The sequence below is a fragment of the Pecten maximus genome, chromosome 9 (assembly GCF_902652985.1).
Source record: "Pecten maximus chromosome 9, xPecMax1.1, whole genome shotgun sequence".
Taxonomy (NCBI): domain Eukaryota; kingdom Metazoa; phylum Mollusca; class Bivalvia; order Pectinida; family Pectinidae; genus Pecten; species Pecten maximus.
In genome coordinates, this window is record NC_047023.1 from 30015493 (window position 1) to 30042793 (window position 27301).

The 27301-nt window shown below is 38.3% G+C and overlaps 1 protein-coding gene across 7 annotated transcripts in view; it reads right to left on the reverse strand.

Moving 5' to 3' along the window:
• LOC117334412 (zwei Ig domain protein zig-8-like) overlaps positions 1 to 27301 on the reverse strand; it is a 180340-nt gene that overhangs the window by 88358 nt on the left and 64681 nt on the right. For 6 of the 7 annotated variants that reach the window (XM_033894015.1, XM_033894013.1, XM_033894018.1 and 3 more), the window contains exon 3: positions 5159 to 5688. In XM_033894015.1, the coding sequence (XP_033749906.1) occupies positions 5159 to 5261 (103 nt within the window). In that variant the 5' untranslated portion in view covers positions 5262 to 5688. Of the gene's footprint in view, positions 1 to 5158; positions 5689 to 6026; positions 6162 to 27301 lie in introns of those variants that run through there. The other variant, XM_033894014.1, reaches the window with a different exon arrangement.

The following is a 27301-nucleotide window of genomic DNA, read 5'->3' on the forward strand; positions in this document are numbered from 1 at the left end:
TCACAAATTAGGAACAGACCTTCCTCTACTTCGGGTCACTATTCCATGTAGCCCAACACAAACAACTACGAATGTCGGCTGTTCTGCCCCCATAGGCCCGGACCAGCAGGTACTGTGATGGTTCAAATCATGGCGATCTCAAAAACAGAATGCCGTCGGTGTGTGTAGTAATAACTCCGCCTATATAAATTTAAACGAGTCGCTATACATGTACGTTCAGAAAAATGGGGAAGATACAACTTGACCAATGATACACGTGTTTGTACACGTGTAGAAATAATAGTGTCAGTGCGCTACTAATGATACACACTTTGAACATGAGTGACATGATTTACACCTGCATTTCGTATGTCCATGGCAAACAAAATGAGCTGCATCGAACGTGTGTCACTATAATCACACACTTGAGTTAGCCACTTTAATATAACATATTTGTTATACGTACATGTATCTGTCACTAAATTCCCACATGTGAGTTAAGTGAATGTCACCATAATCCCACACGTGAGTTACGTATATGTAACTTCAATCCCCCACGTGAGTTACGTATATGTAACTTCAATCCCACGCGTGAGTTATGTGCATGTAACTTCAACCCCCACGTGAGTTATGTGTATGTCACTATAATCCTATACGTGAGTTACGTGTATGTCACTATAATCCCACACGTGAGTTACGTATATGTAACTTCAATCCCCCACGTGAGTTACGAATATGTAACTTCAATCCCCCACGTGAGTTACGTATATGTAACTTCAATCCCACACGTGAGTTATGTGTATGTCACTATAATCCTACACGTGAGTTATGTGTATGTAACTACATGTATAATCCTACACGTGAGTTACGTGTATGAAACTATAATCCCACACGTGAGTTACGTATATGTAACTACAATGTAGTAACTACATTTATAAACCCCACGTAAGTTATGTAGCTATAATCCCTCGCGTGAGTTACATGCCATGAATTATAATCCATAATGTGATAAGATGTAGCTTCTTAATACACAATGACAGTGGTGCTGTAGGTTCATGTATAATCATTGTTAATAATATATGAATAGACAGGATGAACATAATTTAAATCGTCTGATACCCGACAATAAAACCGATATAAAAACACACTAACCTCCGACGATAAAAATGATATTATGACAACGCTCTTGTCTAATGGACATGTTTAATTGATCGAGTTGTAAACAATGTGGGGACTATATAGATCTCTTCTATAGATGGAAAACCACATAAACTTAACAGAACACTAATGGTCTAATTGTACTCGTCAGCGATTCGTAAAAGTGGTGTCGATGAGGTAATTTATACACGCTCAGTTGTGTTTTGTTCTGGTGGTAAAATTTCTCTTGACATTGAAAGTAACAAAGGCTGTTGAAAACAGAATCTACATACAATTTATACTTCCTTTTACTGTAACTGTTTTATTGCAAATCGTTTCCGACACCATTATGTGTTTCTAAATGGTCTTTTACGGGGACTCAAAACATAATTGTTAAAGTGTCACGTGGTCTTTTTTACAGGGAGTAGCATTATATATGTAGTTATTTCAGTGTCACGTGGTCCATTTCACGAGTACTGGGAGTCCATTATACATGTAGTTACATTGTATTTCAGTGTCATGGGGTCAATTTCACGAAATTTACATTATACATGTAGTTATTTCAGGTTGACGTGGTCCGTTTCACGCGTGTTGTTATTGCAGTTTAGTGTGTTCTATTTTAAGTCTTGTAATATAATTATTTGGTGTCCCGTGGTCTGTTTAACGCGATCTCACACTAGCTTCACCAATGTCACATGGTCTGTTTCACGGGAATTCATTCTACATGTAGCTTCTCCAAAGTCACGGTGTCTGTTTAACGAGAATTCACACTAGCTTCCCAATGTCACGTGGTCTGTTTCACGAGGATTAACACATTTTCTTTAATGTCACGTGGTCTGTTTTACGAGGATAACACGATTTTCTTTAATGTCACGTGGTCTGTTTTACGAGGATAACACGTTTTTCTTTAATGTCACGTGGTCTGTTTCACGGGGACTCGCCCTATCTTTTCCAATTTCACGTGGTGATGGGTCTCACACTATGGTTAATCATTTGCTTATACATGTATAATGTTCTGTTTCATGGCTGCTTGGACTATGATTAGAACACGCATTTTTTTTCTTTACATGCCTAAATCTGTTCAACACCGATAGGCATTGCAATATGTGAAAAAAAAAAAAAATTAAATAGCGAAAGCGTGCACAGATGATATAAAAGTATATGTGTTTGTAAAATTACAATAATATGCCACTGAATCCAGACGATGCATGTTGCAGTTTTCTAAAATAAATATTTATACATTTCAATATCATGAAACACGCGTATTTCGCGAAAACGTGTTCGTTCTCATACCCTTTATCTTTATCAGTGGATACCAGCATGGTTAAACGTGTATACAATTTGTCAAACTATAACAGGCGAATGTTGTATTTATCGTGTTTTATATAAACAATATTTTTATTCGACCAAACAGATTTTTTATAGTGTATATATAGCTAGATGGCATGTAAAGCCCGTTGTTAATAGATGTATGTACTGCAAATTCTCATCGGCTAACAATCCATCAAAATATATATTAAAACAATGGCATTACTACAACAACACATATTCCACAGACATGACCTATCTGATACTTTCACACTAGAAAGCATTAGTTTAGGTAAGGGAAACAGCTTTCAGTGTAAACCTTATCGAACCACCCTCGAAAAGAAATTAAGTTAAGGAATTATGTAAAAATTCTATCATTACTACTGACATTTAAAAGTTATAAACTGAATAACGTCAGAACTATTACTGAGACTGACTCCGTTTGAAACGGGCAGATTATAAGCGATATATAATAAATTTAAACCGTGTGGCGTTTATTTGATCATAAATTTTAAGCAAATAAAAAATGTATTCATTATCGCATTTATCCCCATGCGTTTATACAAAAAAGACACATAGACTAGTCCTCAAAAACGTATCACAAGAATTCGAAACTTGATTAAATATTGATGACATAAGAAAACGAAGCTATATCATACAAACGAAAGTCAATGGTCACTTTGAATGTTTTAATATTAAATTTTCGTTTGTCCTTTTCATAATTTCCCTGTACGTTCTAAAAATAAGAATAAACAGCATTGTCTAGACAAAGCGAAAGGCTATAGGCAAAAATGGACGTTATAAAGAATAAGGTGTTGTCGCGAAGAGGTGTCTGGATTAGTCACAAAATCGTCTGAATAAAGATCATGCCATTAAAAAAGCTTTTCTAGAAACACACTAGTTTTGACGAGTAATGAAAGTCTAGGTGAGGAAGGTAATGACAATTTTAAACAGTGCACAGTAGATGAAGAAATGCAGCAAAATACAGTATGGTTTTAGTCTTAGATGAGGATATGTAATAAAATTCAGTATGGTCTAAATTAGGTAAATATAAAAAAAATATGGTATAGATGAAGATATGTAATAAAATACAGTATGGTCAAGATGAGGTTTATAATAAAATACTGTATGGTCCAGATGAGGTTTATAATAAAATACAGTATGGTCTAGATGAGGTTTATAATAAAATACTGTATGGCCTAGATGAGGTTTATAATAAAACACAGTGTGTGTAGACGAGGCGGTCAATAGGATGGTATCAAAAAATAATGAAATTCTACGGCAGGTTCTAAAGAAATGTACCTTTTAAATGACACATTGACATTCTCTTGATGCATGTTCGCTGTTTGACAAATACGGACTTTACAGTGGATTTATTTGTACTGGCGACTCTTAAATGAAGACGACAATGAAAACGGCACATTTCAGAAAAAAAAGCGGTGCGTCTGCTGGTTTTCCCGAAATCTCGTTATAAAACGGCAAAGAACTGGGGTTTACAATTTGTAATACAATGTATATCTGGATAAACAATCGTTCGTTGTATTATTTCTTGTATGAAAATGTAAGACTTCGTGGAAGTGTTTCAATTATAGCAGTCCAGTCCATTTCTGAGTTGAAATAGCAAAATATACATAGACTACATACAATCTCTAACGTCAATCCCGTTTAAACCAGAACAGACCGCCCGCCGTGAACAAAAGATCTCGCAAATAACATTAAACAAAAATCTATAGAGTTGAAAAGAATGCCCTTGGTCTGAAAAATGATGTGAATGAAATTGACATGTGTAAAATTTAAAGGCAGGAAAACCATTAGGATGAATGTTCGTCGGAGGTCGTGACTGAATCCCAAAGTAAAACGCAAAGTATATCTGAATATCAGGCAGAAAATATAATCATGTCGATTAAAAAGAATCTAGTAGATATAATACAGTAATGGGTGTCATTGTGAGTGGGAAATTACAGAAAAAATGATATCTCTCCAGAGAGGTTATAATTGATTTATAATTGGATCTGATAAAGCAAACTATAATTATTGGATAATCTCACACCAAGACTGGATCCGAATTTCAAGTTCTAATTATGATCGTCATAGAGAATTGCCATTCTTCTCATTAAAATCCATATAATTTACGAGAAGAAGTAATTTATCTAACTGTTTAAGGAGAAAAGATATCATGTTATTAGTGAGAATATCGCTGAATGAGTTCGAAATTCATTTATAGCACGGCGTGTATACTATCCAGATAAAACTCTGACATTCCGAACTAGCATGTGCAAAATGTCGGAGAAACCACTCTCCGGGAGTTATCAGACAGTTTAAAAAAAGATTACATGAAACATGTACGTGTACAATATAGTATATAAGATGTACATACCCTCTGATCAAATATCCCCACAAAACATTCAAGTTCATCTTCAGTAACCAGCTTAATTTTGTACGAACAGTTTGCTTCATGAAAAAGTATCTAATCACGGTTGTGTGTCGCTAGGCAACATCATCGTTTTCGTGTTAGTGTCAAAAAAATTAATTGAAGTTGTCTTTTAATTCTTCAAAAATGAAAAGAAAATTTTAAAAAAGGTAAATTTTCAGTAGCTAGATTAAAAGGCAGATTATTATACAGTATTGTACTTACGCTCAGCATAATTGCGTGTATGTGTGCGTGCCGTTGGTGACAGCGAAAGACCCGGGGCTGTCGTGACCCTGGCCCTGTAAAATCATTGTATATACTTACCGCACAGGAGCAGTAACTGCAGGTATAGCCCCTCCACCAGAGTCATCAGGTATATTCCTTTGACGTTACTTCGAGGACTTTTAAGTTTGCTTTTCCTAAGCATAATCAAGTATATGAATCATTCACAGATAAACCGAGAATAGGTCTCCTAGGTCACAAAACATCCAAGCAAAACTTTAGAGAGAAGAGATATATAATATATATATACAACAAAGATAAGATCATTTCCACCGAAACACGTATCCAAGGAAATCACCAGTGTATCCTAGAATGTCCGGAGGAATCGCTACGTCCACGTGCGTGTGAAGTCATAATGCTATGTCATCGGTGTTACTCGGCCATTGCCTCTGTGGGATATCACTAATTAAGAATTGTGTCCCGCAGTTTCCCAGTCCAAGTTGAGTCGTATCATTAGCACTGTCCTGATAGTTGTGCTGGCTGAGGCGAAGGCGGGCTACTACCACTACTACTGATGCTGAGGCTGCTGCTGCTGCTGGGTTACCGCTAGTGCTACTCCACCTTCATTTGTTCTGCAAATAAATCAACAAATAGCCGTGTTAGTAAACGTCGTGTATGTGTAATGAAATGTCCGGCGCTCTACCCCACCCTGGTCAAACTCTGTAATACCCACATAGCTGTCCATGTACACAAATCCAATGTTTTAGAATCCTTTCACAATATATTGACCAGTCAACTCGGAGGAATATATACATAAATGTAGAAGTAACAGAATCACTTGACCATTGACCGATCTCTTGATGTCCCACCCCTATTCCCGGAACAGGCGCGGAGTTATAGACATCAGGGTATTGACCAATGCTTTTGCCGTCAACTGAATAATCTCTATCTCTATACCGACAATACAGACCTCTCACTAACTGTATAGACCTAATGATGTACGTCTTGTTTCGTCCAACCGTTTTTTACATGTTCCCAAAACACGCTCATATTGGTTTCATTGACATTTGAGCTGCTGCGTGGTGTAAGACCGTTGACGGCGCCCTTGAAGTGTATCAGTGGTGTTTCGGGTATTGACGAAACCAAGTCGAAGATTCGGCTTGAAACCATTAACCCAGTCGGGCTGGAAGTATTGATGTAACATAAGTATGTGTGTAATTGTAACGATGGTATACACAAAGCTACATGTATGTAGACTATGCAAGTGGCCCTTTTATTTATGTTACAACATATCCTTGTCATAAAAAGGTTCCTAACGTTAATGTACCACATATATATGTCTGATGTAGGATTCATTTGTCTGTAAACAGACATCAGGAAATAAAAATTACGAGCGGACCCTACATGAATGGTAAACACACATCGCATATTTAAATATATATACACTAGTAAAATAACATAAAACGATACAGACAGATGATTAGAGATCTTAATTTTGGTTTTACTTGATACATGACGACAAACAAAGGATCAATAGTGAATCTCGATGTTGTATTAAACTAATTGTTTAAGTGTCGTGGCGAGTGAGTCTCGGTAGAGTTTTGTGTGTATTCACTGATGAACCATTATGACAAATGTACAATCACAGGTCGATACCCCGGGACGGTAACCTATACAATTCAGTCTCATCTAGCCCCCACGTAGTGTTCAACAATGACGTCAGGCCGCGCGTGCTGCTAATGCGGTTATGGCCTCTTCTGGAAGTGTTCTGTGTTACAAAATTTTTATTGGTATTCATACGTGATATATGATGACAGCTCATACACATCTATTCTCTAGATAATTAAAGCTTTTATAATTAAATATTTTAATTATGTTTTCTGTAGTTTAGATACATGTACAAAATGTACCGATTTCCTATACAAAACGTTCTTACGCAACATTTCATGTATTTAAAAAATAATCACACAATTAATTTCAATACCGTGCTTTTAACACAGTAACGTCTGTTGAGTTATGCAAGACTCTTTAATCGACATCGAGGTTCCCGTAATTCTAGAATTAATTCAACCATAAATTGCACCTTCTGTGTTAATCGAAACAAGTCGCAAGTACATTTAGCTGAACGTATTCTTCACTTTAATATTTCGCAATAATATCGCTGGCAGCCAAAATAATAGTTTGTTTTGGGAGTTAAACGTCAATGAAAACGTCAACGGAAAAATAAAATTCTTTGTCGTCAACATAATCTATTTTATATTACCTTATATCTCGTAAACAACAGTTCACACAATTTAGGCTGTACACCATTTCTCGGTCATGTTACAAAGGGGTACGACTTAAAGGGTGTGAGTCTTGATATATGACCTCTGCAGAGCCTCGAGTTAGATATTCGAGGATCTCAAGTTAGAAATTTCTGTTTCGACGAAGCCTCGTGCTGAACATTAAAGAATCCTACCCCTCGGAGTGAGATCTCTTTTTTACATCCTTAAGAAGAAGAAAGGTTGTTTCAACGAACTTATTGACGACCTTTGTCAGTTAGCAAACACCATTAACCAAAACCGTCCACACCCAAACTGCTGTACATAACAAGGACGACACGCTAGGTAGGTCTCACATAGTTTACAGCTATTTTGAAAAATGGATGTTGTCTTTATGTTCCAGTTTCATTTACTCGTGTAGTCTATGAAGTAAACTCATATCAGCATGTTGGACATCATTGTGCAATAATCTACTTTGTAGAATCGACATCGCTGATCTGCTATGTAATTTGATAGGGAAATATACAAATACACGTCTTCTGAATTCGTTCGATAAAGTGTATCTTTATGTGTAATATCAGGAGTTCTCGACTACCGTTCTCATTGTGGTACATGTAAATCTATTTCACCAAAGGACGTTTGCAGTGCCATATGTTAGAACATTCTACAGGAATAGTTTGACATTTATTTAGCAACAAAAACAGGTGTATATGGAGTGATATACAGAACACGACATGGGTCTCCTGACGAATCGGGGATTTCTTCCCTGTCTTCTATAAAGGGATATTAAAGAGACAAAAACAGATACTCCGTCCCTTTTGCAACACTTAGAACCTTGAACCTTTCCTTTCTTTTCTCACAAGTCTGTCTTTCTGCGCTTTATTTTCATACTCTATGTACCTCTTTGACACCCGTCCACATATGACTCTGGTTATTGCAAGGGCGTCAAACCCCTGAAAACAAAACAAATCTAAAAACACGAATATTTGGTCACGGATTCTCTCGATCAATTGACGTGTAGTACAGTATTACAGCTTTAGGTATAAGATAGAGGACATTTTTTTATTTTGATATGAATGTCCATATAAGACAAACAAGTTTGACCCAGACTCCGGGACAATCGCGTGGCGTCATTTCTTCACAATAGTGTTATTTTGCTGCCGTGTCTTGTGAAAATCATGACATGACATGAGGTATTACATGGAAGATCATATAAGTTAGATAATAACTCTAATCGACCTGTTCTACCGCATATAAAACTGCTGTAAAACATGCAAAATACATTTGAATAGCTAATAAATATCATCATTGAAGTGAAATGTTTTGTTGAAGATAAGACTTTTCCATTCACAAGCTAGTTCGATGACGATTTAAATGAAAAGAAAACGTTTATATTCCATTTGGCCTAGATGTCTTGTGGTCAGTGTCACGTGACATATAGATGTACAATTCATTTTACAAGCGTCATATCTTTGTTATCTTAGATTATAATTGATATTAGTCAATCTCTCTGTGGTACACAGGACAAATAGTTAAATAACGCCAATATATATATATATATATACATTGAAGTTTTCATTTTGAAGATTTTAATATGGGCACTGAAAACCTGTTTTCGCAATGTAAGCAAAATGGGTTTGATTATACAACAAACATGAAAATCGTCACAATGTTTTTTTGTTTGTTTTTTTACACGCAGCATGGAAGAAACTCGCCTCAGTGGATAGTTTGGGACTCTTTTCATATACTTATACAATGTATATGAAATAGAGCTAATGTATATTCACATGAATATGACATTTAAGCAGCGATCACCATGGACTTTAATTATCTATCTATTATTTATTTATTTCTCTTTTATTTTTAGATTATCGCAAGCATGATCAATGGTGTTGTTATGACCGTAAATGACAAATACATTCTCTTAAAATCATTAACAAAATTTTATCGACAGAGATACTATGTATGTGTCACTCTTCGAATATAAATCATTCTTCGTACAAATGTCATCGCATGGTGACAACTACTTCCTGGTTACTCGGCACGATTATTCAATAGAAAAGCAGTAGATATAAAGAATAGAAATAATTGTGCTAGTCAGTATGTATTGGATTACAAATGAAATTCGTAACATCTTTCACTACCTAATAAATTAAGTACATATATACTTTCTACAATGCTATCTCCATTTGGACTGGAGCCAATCCCTTTGTATACGAATCTCATATTTATCCTTAAAAGAGCGCTGTCAAACTGCTGCCATTGTTGTGAGCACAGTATATGTATGATAATATCGTAGCGGTCTTGTTTTAGACGCTGCATGCGACTTCTGCCGGGCTAGAAGTTGACTGACGTTTACTGGCAGTAAACTAGTCTATATCAATCTATATATTGGATCCCTGGTCCTGCCAGGACGGAACCGGCAATTCACATGTCATAAACGCTTCCTTTCCGCTCATGTATGTGTCTTCTCGTACAAATGAGAGGAGTCTCGGGTACACTGTGGAAGACGTTGTCTATAGTGGTACGCGCCCGATGCGTACTGGACGGATCCGACTGACAAACACAGAGCTGAGATGAACGTTTGTCTAGAATACATGTTACTGTATAGGTCATGTTCTTCCTTGGAATTGAAATAAAAGCCTTTGATCCGTCACACACGTAGTGAAGAAATTGGTCAATATTCTGAGATAGACTCGCTCAGTGATGGCATGAGTTGTCCCCGTAGCGAGAGGTGTCGGTATAAATGTACGTGTATATACCGAATTGATCCGGCTTTATCAGATCCAATATTTTTCGTATCCCTGTTTCACCAGTCTTTACTCCTTGAGATCAATCACTAAAGTTAAACTTTGAAAGCTTCTTTAAATCAATGCATTACAACGAAAAATACTGATTTTTTTTACATTAGGGAACGTTTTAGAGATAAGGGTCATGTCCCCAATGATATCTTAAAGAGAGAATGAAGGAAACCATATGATAAAATGAAGGAAGCCGAGTAATAGAACGAAGGGAGCCGTGTGATAGAATGAAGGGAGCCGTCTAATAGAATGAAGGGAGCCGTGTGATAGAATGAAGGAAGTCGGATGATAGAATGAAGGAAGTGGGATGATTGAATGAAGAGAGTCGGATGATAGAATGAAGGGAGTCGGGTGATAGAATGAAGGAAGTCGGGTGATAGAATGAAGGAAGTCGGATGATAGAATGAAGGAAGTCGGTGATAGAATGAAGGAAGTCGGGTGATAGAATGAATGAAGTCGGACGATAGAATGAAGGAAGTTGGACAATAGAATGAAGGAAGTCGTGTGATAGAATGAAGGAAGCCGGACGATAGAATGAAGGGGGCCAGGTGATAGAATGAAGGAAGTTGGACAATAGAATTAAGGAAGTTGGACAATAGAATGAAGGAAGCAGGATGATAGAATGAAGGGAGCCGTCTGATAGAATGAAGGATATCGTGTGATAGAATGAAGGAAGTCGGGTGATAGAATGAAGGAAGCTGGACGATAGAATGAAGGAAGTCGGACGATAGAATGAAGAGAGTCGGACGATAGAATGAAGGGAGCCGGGTGATAGAATGAAGGAAGTCGGACGATAGAATGAAGGGAATCGGGTGATAGAATGAAGGAAGTCGGGTGATAGAATGAAGGGAGTCGGGTGATAGAATGAAGGAAGTCGGGTGATAGAATGAAGGGAGTCGTGTGATAGAATGAAGGAAGTCGTGTGATAGAATGAAGGGAGTCGTGTGATAGAATGAAGGAAGTCGGGTGATAGAATGAAGGAAGTCGGGTGATAGAATGAAGGAAGTCGGGTGATAGAATGAAGGAAGTCGTGTGATAGAATGAAGGAAGTCGGGTGATAGAATGAAGGAAGTCTGGTGATAGAATGAAGGAAGTCGGACGATAGAATGAAGGAAGTCGTGTGATAGAATGAAGGAAGTCGGGTGATAGAATGAAGGAAGTCGTGTGATAGAATGAAGAGAGTCGGGTGATAGAATGAAGGAAGTCGGGTGATAGAATGAAGGAAGCCGGGTGATAGAATGAAGGAAGTCGTGTGATAGAATGAAGGAAGTCGGACGATAGAATGAAGGAAGTCGTGTGATAGAATGAGGGAAGTCGGGTGATAGAATGAAGGAAGTCTGGTGATAGAATGAAGGAAGTCGGACGATAGAATGAAGGAAGTCGTGTGATAGAATGAGGGAAGTCGGGTGATAGAATGAAGGAAACTGTCTGATAAAATGAAGAGAGTTGGACGATAGAATGAAGGGAGTCGGGTGATAGAATGAAGGAAGCCGAGTGATAGAATGAAGAGAGTCGGATGATAGAATGAAGGGAGTCGGGTGATAGAATGAAGGAAGTCGGGTGATAGAATGAAGGAAGCCGAGTGATAGAATGAAGAGAGCCGGATGATAGAATGAAGGAAGTCGTATGATAGAATGAAGGAAGTCGTATGATAGAATGAAGGAAGTCGTATGATAGAATGAAGGAAGTCGTATGATAGAATGAAGGAAGCCGAGTGATAGAATGAAGAGAGCTGTGTGATAGAATGAAGGAAGTCTGATGATAGAATGAAGGAGGCCGGGTGATAGAATGAAGAGAGCCGGGTGATAGAATGAAGGAAGTCGTGTGATAGAATGAAGGGAGTCGTGTGATAGAATGAAGGAAGTCGTGTGATAGAATGAAGGGAGTCGTGTGATAGAATGAAGGAAGCCGAGTGATAGAATGAAGGAAGTCTGGTGATAGAATGAAGGAAGTCGGACGATAGAATGAAGGAAGTCGTGTGATAGAATGAGGGAAGTCGGGTGATAGAATGAAGGAAGTCTGGTGATAGAATGAAGGAAGTCGGACGATAGAATGAAGGAAGTCGTGTGATAGAATGAGGGAAGTCGGGTGATAGAATGAAGGAAACTGTCTGATAAAATGAAGAGAGTTGGACGATAGAATGAAGGGAGTCGGGTGATAGAATGAAGGAAGCCGAGTGATAGAATGAAGAGAGTCGGATGATAGAATGAAGGGAAATCGGTGATAAATGAGGAGTCGGGTGATAGAATGAAGGAAGCCGAGTGATAGAATGAAGAGAGCCGGATGATAGAATGAAGGAAGCCGAGTGATAGAATGAAGGAAGTCGTATGATAGAATGAAGGAAGTCGTATGATAGAATGAAGGAAGTCGTATGATAGAATGAAGGAAGCCGAGTGATAGAATGAAGAGAGCTGTGTGATAGAATGAAGGAAGTCTGATGATAGAATGAAGGAGGCCGGGTGATAGAATGAAGAGAGCCGGATGATAGAATGAAGGAAGTCGTATGATAGAACGAAGGAAGCCGAGTGATAGAATGAAGAGAGCTGTGTGATAGAATGAAGTAAGTCTGATGATAGAATGAAGGAGGCCGGGTGATAGAATGAAGAGAGCCGGGTGATAGAATGAAGAGAGCCGTGTGATAGAATGAAGGAAGTCGTATGATAGAATGAAGGAAGTCTGGTGATAGAATGAAGGAAGTCGGACGATAGAATGAAGGAGGTCGTGTGATAGAATGAGGGAAGTCGGATGATAGAATGAAGGAGGCCGGGTGATAGAATGAAGAGAGCCGGATGATAGAATGAAGGGAGCCGGGTGATAGAATGAAGAGAGTCGGATGATAGAACGAAGAGAGCTGTGTGATAGAATGAAGGGGTTTGATGTTAGGATGAACGGAGCCGGTCGATATTTCAAAAAAAATAACCGTTAAGTAGCTATCATTCTCAATGCGTACATTTTCATGCATGTTAAGTAGTAATCTTGTATCGGAAATACCACCGGTTACATATTTATATCTTAAATTTTGATTTAGACAAAATCTAAAAGTACACTGGCCTTTTGATTATGGTCTACACGATATCACCTTTCGTAATCTTTCATTGCACAACATTTGGTTTTTTCCCACAAAAATGCTACACAATATTTAATGTTCTACAATTCGTGTATGTTAATGCGTACAAAAAGAAATGTCATTTCCCCTTATCATGTCGATCTTATGTTGCCCGTTCAGATTGCCGCGCTCGCGTGCAGCATACTTAGGAAGTCTGCATTTTTGTTCACGACTACCGGAAGTGAGAACAACCGATTCCATCCAATTAAAAAACCTGAATTTCCAAGATGACGTCATCAGTATGTTTTATACACGTAATAAATATAAAGTGATTAGATTCAGACGAAAAGCATATGGAGATGTAGTTATTAGGAATGTCTTCTTGGAACACAAGATTCATTTAAAAGAGTAGTAAAGATTGTGGGGCGCCACTAGGATTTCAAATCGTTTGAGAAGGATCCGTTACACAAGCGGCTAGGTGAGTTTAAGCCGATACATCAAAGAGAGATTACTCATTCCAGGTGAGACGTTCTTAGGTTAATTCATAGGGATTATGGCCTTTAAAACGTACACAAAAAATAGCTGTGCGGGGCATCAGCATATGGGTGTGGTTCGGATCAAGGTTAAAGGTTATACCGTAAGTCTAACAAAATCATTCAGAAAAATGGCCCAGCAGCTTCCAAGGTTTGGTAAGGTATTGAATTATAAGCGAGCTTTATATTCAAGGGATAACCTGTGGTTTACGCTGTTACTCTTAACGTATGGAATGGTTGTTTTGTTTATTTGACTTGAAGGAAACATCACGTACAAATTAAGTGTTGTAAGGACTCGGGCACTGCAGAGAAACCATACCACCCAACCCCTTCGGCAAACTTATAACACAAAAGACGATAAAGAGATAAAGCCACGTAAGACAATTTAAAATGAAAACTACAAATAATGGTCATTGGTATAGTAATAGTGTAGGATTTCTGAATCCCTGAGGGTAATGTGTGCCGTAGTTTAGTTACATTTAAAATGGCAATGGGGTCAAACGCTGACTGGATGGTATATCTGATGACTTCCTAAAATCCCATTTTAGAAGATTTTATCATTCAGGACAATTGGCGAGAGCTATTGAAACAGTTCATCTAGGTACATGTATGATATAAGTTTAAAATGTAGGCTTGGTTTTGTTTAACATCGTTTTACGTCATTTTGACACAATACGGTCATTTATATCCCAGAAAAATCCCCGGAGAAAAAGCAAACTCACACGATACAGAATATCAATATCTTACCACAGTCTCACAGTTCGTAAAATGACATTTAAAGTCAGAAAAACTACAGTAATACAGATATAAAATCGGGAATGGGGCCACGTGGTTATACCTCGTCTGAAGGCCACTCGTCAGACACCTTAAACAAAGTTAGCATGGCGTAACATCTTGTCAAAATTGCCTTAAACTACCGTACGGATAATACAGAATCTCGTTTAAATATACATATATCTATATATATTTGCGTCTAAATTTTCGAAATATCGTCATAAGCCTCAATGAATGTCTCGCGCAAAAACGATGCTCCCGAACGTGACTATTTTACGTGCTTTAACTCGTTAATGGGAGCAATGCAATTCAATTGCAAAACAAAAATAGAAAACGGAGGATCTGGTATTGTTTCGTCATCCTTGGGGACATATTTTAAAATCGCGGGATAATTCTGCCTATAATAAAAGCTAATTGATCTGTAAGCGTATACGGTATCTTCTAGTTCAGCAATTAGCTAATCCGGATTCCTCAACTCATTGGTTTTCCTTGATAAATTAAATATGGAGGGTGCTGTGAACTGGCTTCGATTACTCCAATATCGCTATCGTCCCATGGCTCTACTTGAACGATCTATCTACGTTTATTAAATTCCAAGCTTGTTGTTTTTGTGACTGCTCAGCGTGTTATAGGGGTCGGCTCTGTTGTATTGTACTGGTTTATTTTGTAGAATATCGTATTCCAATATTTAATAAAATACCAAACTCGTAATAAATTAAAACCACAAAAACCACAGGTTGTAAATATATTACCTGCATATATCCAATGTTACCGTTAACCTAATTAGATTGAAGTTTTTTTTATTTGATATTCATAGAATAGTGCAACACGGATACTACGCGCACTGTATGAAATTTGAAGAATAAAACGGAAGTTTCCTAACATTTACAGCTATTTCCGTATATGTATTAGTGACTTTATCCATGGGTTCTTGATGACACTGACATGGTTTCTAATTCTGATTTGGTTTATACATGCAGAATAATAAGATAAGTTGTTTTATTACAGGAGCTGCAGTAGCTCAGTTGGTAGAACATAAGGTCGAACTCAGTTCGGGTGAAGGGAGAGGGGTATTTGCTTTGTCACATGAAGTTAAAGTCACGAAAGGTCATGTGATCTCGTTACTTTGGTCTTTATCCCCGATTGCCCAGGGCAGTACGTAACGGATCTCTTGTACGTTGTTCAGTAAGGAAATCATCGGCTACTACGGTACACAGAGAACCCGTCTCGAAACGACCATGGATACTGACAAGGCGATAAACTCAGCAAACAAACACATTATTTCATTTATTAGGTTATTATTATATGGCTATTGTTATAACTTAGATTATTTTGGCAAATGATGTCTAGAATAGTCAGTACTTCAAAACAAAATTACTTTCTTTCTTTTAAATTCTCTTTCCTAACGCGTAGTTCTATAGTTAATTATCGAGAATGTTCGATTCCCTTTTCGGAGGATCTTTTCGGGTTATTTCATGTCATGAGAATGAATCCATAGTGTTATCAATAACATATTTCGTCAATAAGATCAGCAATACTCAATTACGGTGTTTTGATTGATCACGGTTTGCATGTAATACTTCTGGTCGGTTTGTTACTATGTTAAATCGCAGTGTGTACGTACCCGGGTGGGTCATCTGATATCGCCTATAACTTGTGATGATAAACTATGTATATCGATTGTGCGGGGTACTTTTGGCCATTGTCCAAAACACATACACACATATATATAGTGTAGCATAACCATTATACAACGACTGAATAGACAATGGCCGCCACTCACTGTGTCATCGGGATCGTATAAACGCTTTGTTGTGAAGACGAATGATCGGTACATTACAATCACACAGATTAACGAGATAAGTGCATAATGTGTTTTGGCTGAATACTGTACTAAAATACATTAATGATGGAAAGATATTATTATAGCGAGTTGTATTTCTGATAAAATGATATTATTATCGCGAGTTTTATTCCCGGCAGAGATGTATCGTTAGAGAGAGGTTGGCGGTAAGAGGATTATCAATCAAAACCATGGACCTACAAAACCATAGGTCGCTCTGATCAACCCAAGCAGGCGAATGTTTGTACTGTCTGGCATCTCGGCCCTTCGCTGCCCGTCTAATACATCTGCTTAGGATGATCTTGCATTCTAATGAAAAAGCTTTATTCGGACATATCATATACCAAATACTGATGTATATATCGTAAAAGAGAGGAGCAAGCATCCTTAAGTGACGACGTCACTAACAAGTGTCGCATTTCATCTCTTTAACGTTGCTGCCTCTAAGCAATGTTCACATGGCGACGCGTCCTTCGGGAAACACTATCTGTGGGAATGACAGCAGTATAATAACGATACTAAATTCAACCGAAAATGACGAGCATTAATGCCGAAACATTCCAGGGAATAAAAGACAGAGATAAGGGTGACTAGAATCGACCAAACATGCTGCAGAGAGAGCTGTGTATAGTATTTAATCTCTTCAGATGTCATCCTTAGGAGAAATCAAAGAAACTCCGTGATTCTGTAGGGAGAATCACATTACGTATACATGTATACATGTTACTAGTCGCCACAAGCATGTATCATGCAATGTTGAATGAAGACTAATTCGTTTACTCCAAGCTACCGATTTTACTGAAGAAAGAAACCTTAAGGCAGAAATGAAAAGGTGCCATAGCTTCCCTTTCTATACCATACACAGCAAGAGGTTCAATATCATTTTACGACAAGTGAACAAACGGCGATAACTCTGTAAACTCGATATTCTTACAAGCTGCAATTCCAAGAAGTATACAAAAGGCAGGTTATACATACAATGCGTACGAAATAATGACTTAAGGTCAGATGGACGAATAGTGTCGGTGTAACTTTGAGAACCGACATGCATGCCTTTGAAAACGGTCGTACGGTTAAAAAAATAATAGCTTAGGGATCATCAATTCTCCACAGGTTGTCTGTTGAAAATTGACTTAGGAACAGACAGACAAAATTTTACCTAAAAAACTCGATCAAAATACCTTGTAACTCCATGTATGCCCTAATCAATTTGAGCTGACCAGTTCGACCCAATTATCATCAAATACATAGAAATTGGATGAAAAAACAATTCTAATACCAGGGTCAATTTTCAAAGATGAATATGGACCCGGGCCATTTCCATAGAACGCCCCGTTTTCAAGTTAGAACGAAATGGTGAAGTCGAGTTGGCCGTGGCGAGTTAATGGAGTAAGGGTGGTCGTGTTTGGTAACCAGTTCATCCGGGTCCATATCCACGTGAAGGCATTCCGATTCCAAAATTGAAAAATGACCTCGGTTACATTTTCAACAGTAGTCTATTTCCAACGTTATGCTGGTCAGCAATCCAGGTGAGGATCTAAACAGAAATATCATACCTTGTGAATATTGTTTCTAGGTAACCAATGTAAGATGGTTCTCATTACTTAGTATTTCTGCATATAAACCGATTTCTGATGATGTGGGACATAACGTTAACATTGCCACCCTTGTATAACTAGTTTGTTAGAAATGGCACGTTTAATTGTTACTGTGCACAACTTATGTACATGAATGGCAGAATAACTGTGCATTAACATATTCGGCCTGTACATTGTGGTTTGTGATCAGCGTCACCACAGAATTAATAATCTAATATTATTGGGAGCACAGCACTAGACTCAGCGGTTCTGTGGATTTTATCACGATGGTATATCCATTAGCGGCATCGATGGGGTTAATAGGTGAAACCCTGTTATGTTTGCATGCAGATTCTTATATTGATAAATTATTTAGTTGTTCATCGTACAACGTAGATGCAGCTCCCTGATAAACTTCTCTTTGTGTCACCTCACGTTTACCTGTATAAGATGTAGGCTTGATAAACATAAAGGCAAAAAAAAACTTAAGTGTTCACAACTTTAGAATTATGTTTCAAATGACTATGGTGTATTTATTAATTCATTCATTTTATAGAATGGGATATGGCGGAGACCGTTCCATCGACCTGAACATCCTCATTGACTTGTCACGAAACACACTAACGTGGAGGGTTTGGCACATCGAGCCGGTACAGTAGATACATCCAAATTTGATCGGATGTCAATAATCCACCACTTGAAAAGTGTTTGTCTTCAAACATTCATGACAACTGTACAAAGTACTCGTGGTGAAAACCACTATTTACTATTTGCATTATGAGCCTCGTTTTGAGTGATCTAAGCAAGCAAGTCGACCTCTTACATTATGTTTTTATCATTAGTGTGAACTATTAAAAGCCACAACACCACGTGTTCTCACGTTGTTTAATGCATTGTCTATTGGTCCAATGGGAATCGTTCAACTAAATGCTGAGTATCTGTGTCTGAATGCCTGTGGAAAACATTAGCAGTGTCCTTGTCCTGATAGACTGAGTGATACGGTTGATCGAGAAGACTGACGGCACGTGGCTGCATGGTCATGTATTACCATGCGGGGGTACAACCAGTAGACACCATCTTCAAATAACAAAATATTTTCCAACCAGGCATAGAATATTAAATGGCTTAACTGAGCTATACTACATTGTAACAGATACCTAAAATCAACTCCGAATAGCAATTAGATTAACTGGCATGCGTGTTCTTATATTAAGCAACCTTACGATGCGTTAGGCTTGTCATGCGTTTTAAAGGGGGGAAACGGAAGCGGAAGTTACATGTACAAACAGACGAGCAGGACAACTGGTCCGGTTTATGAAAACATATCCAGTATGGAATGATAGACAAGGGGGAATGTGTATGTTTGTCTCTAGCACCTGTAGCTAACATTAACATACCAGGCTATGTAGTATACTTGTCTACAGGCGACCGTACGTAGAACACATGGCGGTAAAAATACACTATACATTACAAAGTATTGGGCAGAAATCCTACTTAACGCACATAATCAAGAGTATGGCACTAACACAGAATTGTTCTGTTGTGTACTGTCTCAAGACGGAATATGTTGCAATGCTTTGTTATTTATATTTTCCTAATGTTTCCATCACATTTTTATAACGTCTTAAAGTGACGTTTACCTTCATATCCTTCGATTATACGTATACTCGACTAATGAAGTTGAAAGAAATACCGAAAAGAATTACCTGAAGTTTAGGATTTCAAACATTTACTTTTTGTTTTCTATTATGACAAGGATAATTGGCGATCAGTGTCGTATTGGGTCAATTTAGTATTAACTTTCCTGTGATATTTCATAAAATATCTCTTACTTGTATGTAAGGCAACAAACCGCCTCATATACATGTACGGTGCTTGTCTGCTCTACAGTTTTTATGTGAAACTACCGTATCTAGACAGATTATTTATCACTAATAATTTCGATTTTTAAAATGCATGACTAGCCGTATATTATTCTGAAATACTCCATCTTTGAGTATGTATTCCAAGACGTCTCACTCCGTCGCTACCCCGGAGGTGTAACAGAGTACCTGTATAATCACTTGTCGCGCCCGGTAATGTCTCTCGTTAACACCAGTAATTAACACTTGTGTGAAAACATTTGGATATCCTCCTGTTTGGAACTGCTGGCAAAATCCGGACCGGAAACTCGTACGTCAAGGGATGAAACATATTTTGTCCTTACAAGCCGAATCTCCGGCGGTGCCGGATCCAAGACAGTGTCTTCATTGCAATGTAGTGATTCAGTTTCCAAAATGACCACTTAGGGCGGGTGCACGTGTACTGCAGGATACACGATTGATATGTAATAAGATAATACAATCCCAAAGGTATTAAACCAATGACGATTAACAAACTGTTAGGAGATCGATGGATTAAAGTAAATCTTTATTTTCGACTGTCATAAAAGATGACATCCAGGGTAGTAGGTGGGGACGAGAGGTGTCAATTCCGCATTCTGGCTTTATGGTTGGTGACTAATAGAACAAATGGCGATCCGTGCCTAGAGGCAGTAAGCAGTATCAACTGAATAGACATTTATGAGGTTGTGTATGTTTTACCACTAATCAATACAATTTCCTTTATCCCACCATTGTCTGCCTCATCAGGCTCCTATCGGCCCTAAATCCCAGGCATTACCAGTAATGGAGACATTTGCCGCTACAGTCCACGGCTTCCGAATACACCCTCGGAACGTTTCCTTGATTGGTCTATTGGATGTATCTTAATCTATGTTTGTAAGCCTATAGCGTTGTAATTCTACGATATCAGAGATAAAATTTAATCAATTACTACATGTGAAGTAATTTTATTAGCTATTGTTCGGCTTTAATGCCATAGCCTTACATTCCCGGGAGGAACTAGTAGCTTTTTAAGGTTAAATCCCTTCCACTACACTTCCGTCTCTGACACTTCTAATGAACAAATGGAAATTCACAATTGAAAGAAATTGCTGTTCGCACTGCACATTAAAACTGTAACACCCAATGCTCACGTATAAGAAAATCCGCATTTTATTTGTTTGCTTACTCAAAATTTAGAAACAGTACATATGTACACGCATTCTACAGTGTATCTTCCTGACTCGCGTTTATGCGGACCACGTTTCGATAATCCGGATTGATCCTAGTTAATACGGGTACTGAATTCACTGATAATTAAGGTCGATCGGATGTAGGTGACATGTTCATCCCGTAACATGGCTCACTAAATCGTCAGCACAAGATGATATAACGGAAATACCGGATATGACATTAAAGGGAGGTGACACTAATTAAGGCAGTATAGTGGTTCTTATTGAAATTAAAACCACTTAACAGCTGCGGAATCACATAACAATCAACAAATACCGGGCTCATAAAATACAAGACCAGTTCAAGTGGATTGAATTCGTGAATTTGTTTTATTTAAACATTAATACCAAGAAGATCGCAAGAGTAATGTTCATTATTTGTGTAATAACAGCCGTTTGGGGGACATTAATTGTGTAACAACTGTTTAAGGGGACACATTCCATAGGACTGGAGATTCAGTGGAGCCACTTTCCTAGATCGAGCTGATTTCTGAGAACATTTAGCGAGAAAGTGCTTCAGAATTAAATTTTCATTAATCTACATAATGTATGCAACTGACTAAGTGAACAGGCTATTCTCAACACTGTCGTAATGCGGGTTGTCCACAGACGTAATCGACGAGCGGGGCTTAGAAATAGCATCACTACATTATATAATATTAGAGTGCATGATTCTGGACCAGGTGCGATCGCTTTATTGAATAAATCGTTTCTGTCTCCAGATCTAATTACGATAAAAACATCTTCACCTTGCTCGTCGACAAGAAAAAATAGGATGTGTCAAATGCATAACAAAAAAGGCAGAACACAAAAAGAAAAAAGGGTTTATGATACATGTACAATAAACTCTAGACCATTGTAAGCGAGAAAAAGTGTGAAGCAAAACCACGATACAAGCATGTGCTACTGACATCGTAACACGTGCCTTTGTTACCCAGGAAATGATTCCGATAATTAAGGATCTTCGAGATTGGAAATGGTTCCTGAATATAAAGCGGTGGCCCATATTGAATGTAATTTGATTTTCATTGAATATAATTTCCAAATTATTCAGATCTTAAGGAAGCATCTTCTATTTGCATATTTTGATATCATAACGTCCTAACTGGCAGCGACAGCTATTGGACGAGACAAGATCAACAGGAGAATGGGACAATGCTCCCGTTGATAATGTCCAGGGTCATCTCAATATACGTAGACGTCTCCTTCAATGGTCAACGGAACGTCCAATTCGTCTCTGTACATCATTGTAATTTAATATCCGGGCATTATATCTTTATATGACGTCAGTTGGTAAGGGACGCGTGACAACCATCTCGACCTACTCCCGTTTGTATAACGATTGTGTATTGTTCACGGTTGAATGAGTTTATTGACTCGGTCGACAGATAACAATGTGTAGCCGTTTATACCACACCATGGATGAGATGTCCTATCCCTCGTATCAGATAGAGTAAGCAATCTATGAATATTAAAACAAAAATGACATTGTTGGGAAGGTTTTTGAAATTTGATTAGGAAGGATAACAAAATAAAAAAAAAAACCCATAAAAGCTCGACCTAGAATTAAATGGAGAAAAAAAATGATGAAACTTCAATTTGTTATCGATTTCGATACGAACGATAAAATCAAAACTATTTCCATTGCCCTATAAAACTGAATATCCTTGGTTATATGAAAATGTCAAAAATAAACGCGATTTCACGTCACTGTTAAACTTATGCTGCTGTTATAATTGCCGGAATCTTCCATGACATTGGTTTAAAGCTTATTTGAGTGTTAAATATATATACATCACTTTTGTTCAGAATTAGTGAAAGGGAATTAAATCCTGAAGCAGTCGAAGTTGAAGTTGTTTTCAAACACCTTTGGTATTCTTTGTAACATGTAAGTTGCCGCCTTCAAACTGAACTAGTTTCGAGACACGTTCGATGCTACCGTATTTACTTGAATAAATAGAGACCCCCCTCCCAAAAAAAAAGGTGGAGGGGACTTGGCGACCACCATTGAGGATCTTTATCAGTCCTGTGAAACACAGATATTACTTTTCTCTTCTTTCCCATCCTCAGTCATCTGATAACATTGTGAGTCTACATATAAAGTCTAAGAAGATCTAACTTTCTAAAATATATCAGCAACAAATTTCTTCTATAAAAATCCAAGATGGTCGCCTGTCAGATTTCGTTTTCCCGATCGGACTCAAAATTGAATGATCCCTTCAGTACTCAAATTATAACGATAACAAAAGCAAATGTCAAAATCCAAGATGGCTACCTGTCGGCAATTTTGTTTCCTTCATCAGACTCAAAATTGACTGGGCACAACTAGGGACCAAGGAAAGCCCACATGTGAAGTTTAAGAAATATTCCCTGAGTACTTTTTATCCAGGAAATTGTGTTAACAAATTTCAATCATCATAATCCAAAGATGGCCGCCTGTCGGAAATTTTCCGAATACACCCTGAAAAAATGTAATTGAATGTGAAGCTCGAAGAATATCCCTCCAATGCTTTTCAATAAATACAATTATTGATATAACAAGAGTTGTTTACGGACGAAAGTACGGACCACGCACCGCGGAGGAAGGGCGATTTCATTTTGAAGATGATTAAAAAAGTTTTATTCGGCTCAATATTAACTCAAGCATATACGTCATGTATTACATACCGTACTTCTAATCCAGGCTCTGTTACTTGTATTACATTGAACTGCAAATAAGCGAAATAATGTTAAACAAATCAAGCCAGATTTCAGCGTTATATCAGTCTATGTAGTTAATTCAATCAGACAAATGGCGAGTGTACGGCTACTGATGTGCGAAGTGATTAAAGCGAGGTTATATTTAAAGACCGGAAGTTCCTATTTAATTTATAGTTTTCCGATGGCAGATTCGATGTGAATACATGTGTTTAAAATTATGATGTTTTTTAAACAGGGGCATTGACAGCTAACTTACAGATACGACTCGACTATATGTATTATATTGTCAAAAACTGTGCAATCGTTTTCAAATCCTATATATATCGTTTTTTCATGCAAGGTTATAACAAGAGTGACCTTCCCTAGAGTCAGAACAATAAAAGTTTAAGAAAAAGAAAAGTATGATTATAATATTGAAAACGCCGGAAACATGATCAATGAGGAGTGATCTTTAATTTGACTTATCAGCCGTTATTATCTTAATTGTTCGTAGATGACTGGATAGTTAGGTAGTTCTAAACATGTAATTGGTAGCTACATACTAGGACTTCAGTTAAACCCAGTGTTTTCTCTCTGGAATGGTTTGTATTCGTATTCCATCTAGAATAGCTGACCGCATGCCCAAGTCATTAAGCTGACCTTGTCACTTGACCTTTTGCATGTTAATTGCATGCAGACTAGGGAATATATGTTGTATTGATCTCCCTTACAGTTGATGCACGGATAATACAGCTAAGTAGCACATGTAAAGTTGTCTGTTTGTTTGCTGAGATTGATCCCAAAGACTGGGCAAAACTGCCATTACCTAAACAAAGTCTACTACATACAAACGTCCATCACTTACAAGCCTCAACACCTCCGAGCGCCAATGTATAGACCAGTATACAAGCGTGTAAGTGATAATGAATTCTAAGCATTTCGGAAGCTTGGATCTGGAGTGTAGTCACGTTCGGTATGTAGGGGATATGTTCCCCGGGGTATATATAACGTGGAATGTAATGAATAGATTTAGAGACGAAAACACAAGCAGACGAAAATCCAAGCTCTAAAACTAAGCTGCATACACGAGAGAAGGAACAAGGTTTTTATTTTTCTACAACACTTTCATCGATGGACACCTGCAAGCAAATAGATTACATACAATATGCTTCAGCCTTTCTTTCAAACACATTTCATATCTTAGAGAATATGTTATCTATGTACAATGCCTTTGATTGCTATCATATCACTTTTCTTCAATTTCCAGGAATCTGACGATGGATATGAAATATTTGTCCATGCTATAAGTGTTATTTATTTATATACGGATCTCTCCTGGTCCCGCCAGCATGCTACCAGTAATCATGCACACGTTGCCTGGTTTAAGTTCTCAGTCCGTTTGATGTGTTTGTGGTTTGTATTGCCTGTTGGTCTAAATTGTCCATATTTACCAGTAATGGATTTTGGCATCCAAAGCAAGCGTTTAAGTACAAGTATACAATCTGAACCAGACCTGACGACTTCTGCACAGAAATTATGAACATTAAACAACGCAAAATATCTCGCCTCTCTCAATACATTAACTGCCCCGCTATAGTAGACGCTATATACAAAGTATTCCACCTGACATCAGTAGTAGATACAAAACCGGCCTGTCCACAGACAGCATGACAGACATCTACAAACCGCCACTGACCTAGACAAATAAGAGACACTGGGTTCAAGGTTATCGTGATGAATGACACTTGGGTAAGGATATCCGGTAAGAGGGCGGGACGTGTGGGAATGTGGTAAAATGTGAGTTAGTTATACTAATCATCACATTCCAAGTTAGAAACGACCTCTGACACTGGCATGGTATTTGTACACGTGTAAACTACGCACGAGCAATGACGTAGGTGTCGCCCGAAAACCCATTGCAGTGAATGTTTCGGGACGCTCACAGAAGGAGGCTGTATAATTCGTGACGGTACCAAACCGCGATGACGGATCATCTAGCCATTTTCATAATGGGTTCTTTGACAACGCTCGTCTCTGCGATTAAATCGTGTAAAACACATCTGGATCTCTAAAAGACAATAATATCTTGTGTGAACGCTGGATCAATCAATGACATCTCTAACCGTCCACAAGAGACATCAGCCAAAAGTTTCCGATCAATGGTAAAGTTTTTTTCCTTTTCTTTTCTTCTAAACCAATACAGGTTTGATTCCATTAAGAAGATGCGCGGTGTGTATCTTGACACAATGGACGTAAAAATGCACAGTTCAATTTATCTTTACACACCAAATTTGATAATGCACCCTTTGTGTAAAAGGTCGTGCGCACTGTGTACAGTTTACGTGACACAACGTGTATCACACGATCACATGTATGTACACAGGTGACATACTAATGCACGGTCGTGTAAATACACCCAACTGACGTACTAATACACGGTCCGTGTATGTACACACAGCTGACGTACTAATACACGGTCCGTGTATGTACACCCAGCTGACGTACTAATGTAAGGCCGTGTATGTACACACAGCTGACGTACTAATGCACGGTCGTGTAAATACACCCAACTGACGTACTAATACACGGTCCGTGTATGTACACACAGCTGACGTACTAATGCACGGTCGTGTCTGTACACCCAGCTGACGTACTAATGCACGGTCGTGTATGTACACCCAGCTGACGTACTAATGCACGGTCGTGTATGTACACACAACTGACGTACTAATGCACGGTCGTGTATGTACTACACACAGCTGACGTACTAATACACGGTCGTGTATGTACACACAGCTGACGTACTAATGCACGGTCGTGTATGTACACACAGCTGACGTACTAATGCACGGTCCGTGTATGTACACACAGCTGACGAACTAATGCACGGTCGTGTATGTACACCCAGCTGACGTACTAATGCACGGTCGTGTATGTACACACAGCTGACGTACTAATGCACGGTCGTGTATGTACACACAGCTGACGTACTAATGCACGGTCCGTGTATGTACACACAGCTGACGTACTTATGCACGGTCGTGTATATACACACAGCTGACGTACTTATGCACGGTCCGTGTATGTACACACAGCTGACGTACTAATGCACGGTCGTGTAAGTACACCCAGCTGACGTACTAATGCACGGTCGTGTAAGTACACACAGCTGACGTACAATTGCAGTGTCATGTATGTATACACCACTGACGTACTAATGCACGGTCCGTGTTTGTACACATAGCTGACGTACAATTGCACTGTCGTGTATGTATATACAACTGACGTACTAATTCACGGTCTTGTAAATACACCCAGCTGACGTACTAATGCACGGTCGTGTATGTACACACAGCTGACGTACTAATGCACGGTCGTGTATGTACACCCAGCTGACGTACTAATGCACGGTCCGTGTTTGTACACATAGCTGACGTACAATTGCACCGTCATGTATGTATACACAACATACGTACCAATGCACTGTCCGTGTACATGTATGTTACCTAGATTTTACACGCAGCTGGCGTTTAAATACACGGTCCGTGTAGATATACACACAGCTGACACACTAATACACGGTCCATGTATGTTCACAACGTTGACGTAATAATGTACGTTCCGTGTACATGTACAC